Below are 9,052 nucleotides of genomic sequence, written 5' to 3' on the forward strand. Positions count from 1 at the left end.
GGGACTGCTGCCTTTGAAGGACGTGGCATTCCCGATCTACGTCGGCCACATCCTTTGAAGACCACATCAGCCAAAACGAACGGTCTCTGAAATGGGATGGTCTGGTCTGTGACGGATTTCCTGGTTGCATCACCAGTTTACCAGCCCGACCCGTTGGTGTTCCTGTTGCCCAGTAACCAGCTATGTTTGACGAAAGAAGGAGTAATCTAGTAAGTTGGTTAGCTCATGGACCCAGAGATTGTTATTTTATTATTTTTTTTAAATTTTATTTAATACTTGAGGAGATGATTCACTACCGGAGGCGCTAATAGTAACGTTGACAATACTTAACCATTAGCTAGTTAAGAACTGTTAGTTAACTTAATAATATATAATAGTCACCAGCGCAGAATGCATCTTGGGATAGACTGGGCCACAAAGAATTCAACTGTTGCATCCTCCAAATTCTTCTTGGCCACATTTGAAGGAGGCATGGGCAATACAGATCAGGTCATTGTCTGTCTGTAGTTTAAAAGTCATCAGTCACTTGGTTGAGTTGAGAATACTGATGGCAGTCGGGATGAAGGACTTTTTAAATACATTTCTGGTTGCCAGGGGGACTCTATAGCACCTCCCGGAACTTAAGAGCTCAAACTGGCTAAAGAGAAGATGTAAGCTATGTGTCAAGATACGCCTCGCTTTCTTCCTCTTCCTTTCCTAAACAGTTTGCTGAAGGGCTCTTGTGGCTTGCCAACTGTTTTACTTGCCATTGTCACAATCCTACAGAGTCTATTCTTGGATGTACAGTTATGGTGACCGTACCAGACAGGAGGGTGAAACGTTAACACACTCATCATTATCAGATAATCAGTGACGCATCTCATGTCTTGGTATCTTGCCCAAGAACGCTTCAACGTGTAAGGTTCGTGGTGGGAACCTTACACGTTGAAGGGTTTTTCTGATAGGCTCTTCTTCCTGAGCCCCTGCCACCCCCTACAGATGTATGTCAGTGAAGAGTTTCGCGTACTGACACTGACCAGCCAAATGCCAAAATGTATTAACAATCCTATTTGACAGACAGTTGGGTGTTGCTCTTGGCTCATTTGTGAATGTGTAATGCTAAAGACAAATAATAGAGTCTGCACACTAGACCAGGCTCCAATTTAATTAAATTACCACCGGGGTGACTTTTCAAGCCACACCCTCTTCATCAAACAAAGTACAACGCAGAAACACACTCTCAAATACCTACTAGCCCAGGTCACCTGGTGCCCATTCAGCTCCCTTCCATGAATACATCCATACATGAATATTATATATTATAATTGTGTAATGCTACAGACAGGCATCTTTAGTTCACCACAGATCTGAAAACATATGCAGCACATAAAGGTGTTTATACGATGCAAACATGCAACTCACATATTAAAATAGCTTTCAAACAGTGTCTGCATTCTGACATGTAGGCACTAACAAACTGTGAGTGTTTGTGTGTGAGTGTTCCTGTTTTACACAGAGCTGAGAGAATGCACTGCACTGCAGTATCTGTGTGTGTGTGTGTGTGTGTGTGTGTGTGTGCGTTGCTAATAGTTACTCACCAATTACGAAATCACCTGACATCTGAAATGCTCATCACCACGGCTAAATTCGAAATGTTAACCCATGTTAGTTATGTAAGAACATTTCAATGAACGAGAAAAAGAGAGGAGAGTATTTTTCTTCGGCAGGTTCATCAACTTGTAAATATCAGTTTATTACAAGTCTGTTTTGAAATGTTGCTTGTGTGTCAGAAAGTGTTAAAATCAAGAATCAGATGTAAGTGAAAGCAGCCTCTGATGAACTGTTAGATGTGGAGGAATGCTTTCATTACTATCAATGTACTGAAAGGTGGCTGTCACGGGCTACTGAGACAGTAACTGTGAGAGTGAGCAATTATTTGCTTCAGCCTTCTTTCTCTTTCAAAGACAGACACACACACGCACAGAGATCAAATATCACTTTCTTCTTAGCAGTGTTAAGTGTTGAACTTTGATCTGCAAATACGCCCAATGGGCCGAAACAAACTCCACTTTGGGCATGTCAACTTCTTAAAGTTAAAATGCTTCTTCAGAGGAATAGAGAGCACAGAGCAGAACTAAACACCACATTTAGGTGCGTAATGATTTGATAGGTGTTTTAAGTTGCCCTGGTGATAACCCAAATCCTTGAAAAGCAGCAGAACTATGCTCAAAGCAAAACAGTGCTGATCCAAGCTTCAAAAGGAATGCTCTTTTAAATACAGATCAAAAGTACAACCACAGGCAAAAAGACGGCATCTCAACTTTGCAAGTCAGGTTGACCCTGTTCTGTTTAATTCAATAAATCAATTCAATTGTTATCTTTTTTTTTTTTTTCATTTAGAAATCATTATCACACACAAGCGGCTCTCCTCCATCTGGGATTATGCTCAGTCTTCTTCTCTCCTCCATCCATTGTGTATCATCACAAACATACTGGAGTGATTCCCTTAGGCTAAATCACTTTCTCTCTCTCTCTCACACACACACACACACACACACACACACACACTTATTATCACCTCCACATACAACCCTCAACCACCATTCATAAACTGCTCTCTCTTTCTTTCTCCCTCTCTCTCAGTTATGCAAATCTATCCATGTCACCCCCCCCCCCCCCCCCCCCCCCCCCACACACACACACACACACACACACTTGACATTCCCCATCACCAAATGTTTAAAGTGCTGATAGTTTCCTCCCCCACAACCCACAGCAGACTGAGTATTAGCACCATCTCACAAAACATCACAACTCAGGCCGTGGCTGTTACTATGGAGACATGTTGCTCTGGTGACACCTAGGAAGCAAGGCATCTCACAGGGGCCCATACAGTCCCTCCATACCTGTATATGTTCTGTTTTTTTCTTTTACCAGTAAAAACTTGCTATAGTGTTTCTCAGAGTCTAAAATAAAATTTATTGACAAAAATTTGATGACTGTTTAAAGGAACAGTTCACGCCCAAATCAAAAATGCATACATTTTGTCTATTTATCAGTCTAGATAGTTTCAGAGTGAGCTGCTGAGTTTTGGAGACATTGGCTGTAGAGATGTCTGCCTTCTCACCAATGTAATAGGACTAGGTGGCACTTGGCTTGAGGTGCTCAAAGTGCCAAAAAAATACATTTGAAAAACTCAACAGCGATGTCTCTTTTCGGAAATCATGACTGCTAACTAAAGATAAATCACAGACCATGTGGTGAGCAGTTTCATGTACAGCAGGAACTATTGTCTTTCTACAGAACTACACCTGCCAACAGTATCACCACACAGACAGAAGCATTCATGAAGAAAAAACACTTGACATTTGCTGGTTTCAGCTTCTAAAATGTGAGATTTACTGTATTTCTCTTGCTGTGTCTCAAATCGCGTACTTCTGTACTTAGACTTAATATTTTGAGTGCATAAGTGTGTTCACACTGAGAAGTATGGAAAAATGCAGTGCACTATGAGTACCTGGATGGTGCACTCAAAACGGTCAAGAAGTTGAGTGTGGAACTATGGACACTTCTCGCCCTCAATGGTTGCCATCTTGTCTACGTAGCGGTAGGGGAGGGGCCACTTTTCAAACTGGAAATGGCAGCTGAGGACTGTGCAACCGTGAACGTCACTGCATTGTACAGATACACGTTTTTTGCACTAAGCACCACTATACTGTTGTCGGCTATGAGCCAGCAGTATGTTTGTTGGGTTAATTTTGCCGTCTGTAATGATTTGGTACCGCGAACGATAACGCTAATGCTAGTTTGCTAACTAGCTAATTTGCGGTCGTCATTTCCAGTAAATGCACAATGGCCGTGTTTGGTTTGAGACAACACTACCCTGTCGAAATTCGCGCACTACGCCAATGAGTACATAGTGCACATAGTATACTACATGGAAGTGTACTAACAGAACTATGTGATTTGAGACACACCATCTGTTTCATATCAATGTAAATCGAATATCTTTAACCTGGACCTTGGACTCTGGACATCTAGTGAGATCATGAATGTCTGTTTCTACATTTTCTGATATTTTTAGTGCCAATAATGATGCCCTATAATAACCTGCAGCCTTTGATAACATCCAGCTAACCCACTGTGAAAATGCCATGATGAAAAAGGCATATAGTGAGTTATCAGGGTTTCCCACACATTAATTTATTAGAGGTGGTCTGCCATAGTTGTAACATCTGCCGCTGTGTTTTGATTTTCTATTTTTGGAGCTGGACCGTTCAATAGGTGCGCTGCCATTCAGTTATTCATTGCACTGGGGGCAGAGAGCGTGCTCTAGACACAGATGGAGCAGCAGCACATCAGGTGCAGTAAAACTTAATGGTTAATTGCACTGGGTCTAAGGATCTGCTTTCACTCTAAATCCAAATTTAGAGAGTGGACACAGACTGATACACAAGGACACATAGACAAAAAAGGAAAGTTAGCTACCCCTGTCATTCCAATTCTATGGAAAACACCGCTTTTCATGCGTTACGACCTGTGTGTGCACACCACAAGATTTCTCCACCGAGCCCTCGCCGACAGAGCCCCAGATAGTGTGGTGACGTCACCAAACTTGGAGACGACACATCGTAAGGCATGGATATTCTTCCCAGTGTTGAATTAGATCTGCCTCCATGGTCTGAATCCAAACACAACACGCTCCCCGTGATCCTGTGGACGCCGCCATTGTTGTTGTTGCTTGCCAGCTTGTCAGTGTTGCCAGATCTTGGGAGAGAAACAAGCAACCAGGGCTATGGAAATAAGCCCAAAAGAAGCGACTATCGTGCATTTGAATAACTTATTAGATGGATATATATAGAGGAAGATGACGTTTAGAGAGAAAGCCCAAATAAGCAACTCCACTTTAGAAACATAGCAATCCTGTGGGTTGTCCTCCTCACATTTCTTCCGTCCTCCTGTGTACTGAAGTGGGACATATCCCGCCTCTCACTGGCTGATGCTCTTTGTCAGTCGTGTCAGGCTTCTCCAGTTTTCTAGCATGCCAAATATCCAGTCCCAGTCCCAGACAAGGGGGCAACTTGCTCGTAGGCTTGTTCACACGAGGACTCGTCGTGGCAGACTATCTGCCGATTCACCTCTGACCCAAGGTGGCTCTCAAGATCCTCTGTGACGTCAACATCACGGTGAAAATCGTGTAATGTGAACTAGGCTTTAGGGCATTTAGTAATATCTATGGGTGAAGATTGCAGATTTCAACCAAATAAAACTCCTCCCGGATAGAATTCTGTCTGTTTAAGAACCAGTGTTTTTCTGATGCTCTCATTTCAGAGGGGCTTCTCACTACAGTGGCTGACTGAAAGAAACACAAATGGTCCTATCTAGTGTCAGTGTTTGGCTCGTCCGTTCATGGGTACTGTAGAAACATGGCGGTGCAACATGGCCATCTCTGTAGACAAGGACCTGCTCCCTTTATAGATTTAATAGCTCAGTCTACGCTAATAAAAACACAATTCATATTTTTAGGTTATTATACACTAAAGAAAACATACTTGTTATAAGATATTCAATTTCTGCCGATATCCACTAAATCCTGCACACTAGACCTTTAACACCAGAAACTATTCATACTATGTAGCATACTCTAGGTTACCAGTATTAAGAAATGTATCTGTGGACAATGTCAACATAAAACCAATTCAAACTCAAAATGCTTCATCACATTCATTTACTTTGTCTATGTGCATGCATTTATCCCCAACCAGAGACCTGACCTCATGACTCTTAGAAAACCACAGCTGAAGCTTACATGACTATGAAGTCTTTCATGGTTCGGCCAATCGCCACATGACTCTCCTTCATAAGCCGTTCAGAGTTAAGCAGCTGACACACAACCAATGTTCACACTTCTCTCATGTGTTATGTGGATGTTAAGTTCACCATCAGTCACACTTGTAGCTTTAGTCACACACATAGAACCTCAGCGTTACGATACTTGATGGTAAAAGTCAGTTCTTTTTTTCTTACCTAAAGACTAAACTACAATTATTCAACGTTCTTTCCTGTTTCCAACACAGGCTAACATTACAGTACACCTAAGTATTAGCTTGGTCTATTTTGTACACATTTCCACCAATAACAAATGCTTCCTTTAAAGTTAGCAACTTTTATGAAAATCAGTTTTTGTGTCCACATTGTCCACAAAGTATTACATGTGATGGATAATTCATCTGCCTCCTCTGCCTTCTCTGCAAGAATCCACCGTATATGAACGAAAACAACAGAGGATCAGAGGAGTCTCTGACGCAGCTGTCAATCATGTCAATCACAACTCGTGAACTGCGATCAAACTGTTGAACTCGGCAGCGTTGATGAAATATGAATCAAGATTCTGCTACTGAGATAGTATGCGACCAGGCCGCCATATTGGAAACATGGCCAAGCACCATCCACCAGCTGGACCAACCTTCTCATTTTACAGCTAAACGGTGCACTAAAATATGTTCCTGAATACATCTGAGGCGAGAAATAAGCAATGCAGTTAGAGACTTTTGATTCAAGTTTGCTCAGCGCTGCCTAGTTTGACAGCTGATTAACGAGATTGAAATTTTGAAGTTGCTTTTTCCACTATTGTCATTTATGCAAGAATGCAGAAGTTAATGTTTTTTCACAGGATCTGTTTAATGCCAATGGTTTATTTTTAGCAACATTTTAAATGAGATTTGGTCATGTTTCCTGGTCTCTTAGCCTTAACTTGGGAAGTCACTTCAGATCAGATCAGCCTTGGTGACACCATGTCTACAACAGCCTGCATGCCTTCAACATTTTCCCCTTTACTGCAAAGTATAACTTGTGTAGCCACATGAATCCACCTGCATCTTTATCCCTTCAGCATACTTGGAAAGGCTCTTTGGCGTTACTTAAGGACATGCAGCGACAGACACAGTCCCATGAATAAGAAATAATCCCAACTGTGCTACTTTGGGGAGACTGTAAAGAACGGCCTTCCTTTAATATTTTACACTTTACCATACAGAATAAACACTGTAGGGTTGCGGGACCACAAACCAAAACCGACTTTTTGTTTTCTTGTTTTTCTGTGTGCATTTAACGAAAACCAGCTAACTTCAAGAGCAATGTTACACATCTCTCAAGAGGAAGTGCAAACAAGGTTGTAAGCAAGAATTTCTGTGTTGATATAACATATCATAGAAGTTCTGATGGTGTTTAAGTTGACACAACAGTTTCTGTATATTTTAAACACAAGTTATTTTCGTCAGGTGTGGCGTCGTAAGGCAGATTAGTGCGCATGAGAGTAGGATTGTGGACAACGTCGTACGTAAAAGAGGACGGGAAGTTTGTGTTGGTTTGGATCGTAATAAGTGATCGTGTTATGCAGAGTTGAAGTATAATAACAGGTAATACGAGAGAATACAAGATGTAATTTTGGAAGGGCTTGGCCTGCTGTTTTGTTTTTCTTTTTGTATTCTCAATAAACCTCGTTCAACTTTTTCCCTGCCTCGTGTGAGTACTGTAGATCTCCAGAAAAGGAACAGAAACACAAGACACCTCACAAACTAAGTGGCCTAGGAACTTTGGTATACTGAAACAGTCACTACAAAAGTGATGACGTGTTGGAATCACACACAGGAAACACAACCTACAGTCAGTGATCACTAATCTTGATCCAATCACCAACGAAAAAAATCAAAGACAAGCACTTTACTAAACAGAAATATCACTTGACATTTCATGTGTTTGACGTCTAGAAGTGACGTGTGACGTCTGAAAGTGTTTGTGAACATCATCTGAGTGAACGTCAGCGTTGAATAGCTCTGCTCCCATAAACTCACTTTTAAATAAGGAGCAGATAAATGAGAAATCAAGGTATTCCATATTGAGGCTGAAGGATTCCTGAAATAAAGAATCAAGTCCTGAGTTTAAAGTGATCATATCATACTTAATATCATTTAGAATTTGCAGTGATATCATATTATTCCTTTGCAACTCATAGATCTGTGGCAACTTTGAGTTTTTTGTAGCCATGTGTTTGCTTTCCTTACTATCCTGTTGCTGTCAGAGTTCCTCTGTCTGAGGGAGGGAGGATGTGCAGTTATTATGAAATTATTAAATCCTTTCATAGTGCCTGTGTGTTCCCACTATATTAAACATTAGTTGCTAACTAGAATATAATGAGACCTGGGAGACAGTAAACAGTGATCAGGACCCATTCTTGGCCTACATCAGCCTGATATAAACTCCATGTACAGTTTCACAAACATACAATTGCAATACAAAAGACATATTTTGGTATAATAAAAATGAAATATATATAAATAAGATTCCATTACTATAAAGCAGGATGTGATGGCTGTTGGTAGCCTACCTACAATCCCTGTAGGAATCTTTCTTATTTATGACTGATATGAAGCCTGTCTGGGGCCTTAACAGAGATAAACAAAGAGAAAAAAGAAACCTATATTTGTCATATGCACGTGTAAATTAGACATATAATTAGATTAATTATAAGTGGCCTGTGTAACCACTCTGTAGCTCCACCAACAAACTTAATTTCCTCTGTCTCCTACTCACCCAAGACACTATGCGGAGAATGGTCTGAGGCTGCTGGAAGAAGGTGACGGGGTCGAAGGCTCCTCCGGCTTTCCCGGCTCCGTATGCCTGCATCCCCTCCATGGTCCTCCTCCTTTCTGCACAGCCTCCTCTCTGGTCCTCCCCTCCTCCCCGCTGCTGGTTCAAAGGCACAGGGTGTGCGGAGCACCGGGCAACCGACACGGAAAATCCTCGAATCTGCTCCTGCTTCTGTACTAACACCACCACTGCTCCTCCTGCTGCTCCTGCTGCAAGAATGGATGCTGGTTTCTCCTCGGCTCCTTGGCGCACAGCCTCCCTGGTCTCTCGTGTTGTTGTTTTTAATTTAACCTCTAAATTCCCTGTCGTCCTCCTGCGATATCCGGCCAGAGGAAGCTGTGGGCTGTGCCAGTGTTGTGATGATGCTCTCTCTCACAGCGCAGGAGCCGGTGGCGGACACGTGAACGCGCCTCCGTTGTCACGC

At 42.0% G+C, this 9,052-nt stretch overlaps 1 protein-coding gene across 2 annotated transcripts in view; it reads right to left on the reverse strand.

Moving 5' to 3' along the window:
- The window catches only part of syngr1b (synaptogyrin 1b), a 41,330-nt gene extending 32,278 nt beyond the window's left edge, over positions 1-9,052 (reverse strand). The window contains exon 1 of one of the 2 annotated variants that reach the window (XM_033624718.2): positions 8,572-9,047. In XM_033624718.2, the coding sequence (XP_033480609.1) occupies positions 8,572-8,673 (102 nt within the window). In that variant the 5' untranslated portion in view covers positions 8,674-9,047. Of the gene's footprint in view, positions 1-8,571 lie in introns of both variants that reach the window. The other variant, XM_033624720.2, reaches the window with a different exon arrangement.

Source organism: Epinephelus lanceolatus, chromosome 3, assembly GCF_041903045.1.
Source record: "Epinephelus lanceolatus isolate andai-2023 chromosome 3, ASM4190304v1, whole genome shotgun sequence".
In the NCBI taxonomy this organism is placed as follows: domain Eukaryota; kingdom Metazoa; phylum Chordata; class Actinopteri; order Perciformes; family Serranidae; genus Epinephelus; species Epinephelus lanceolatus.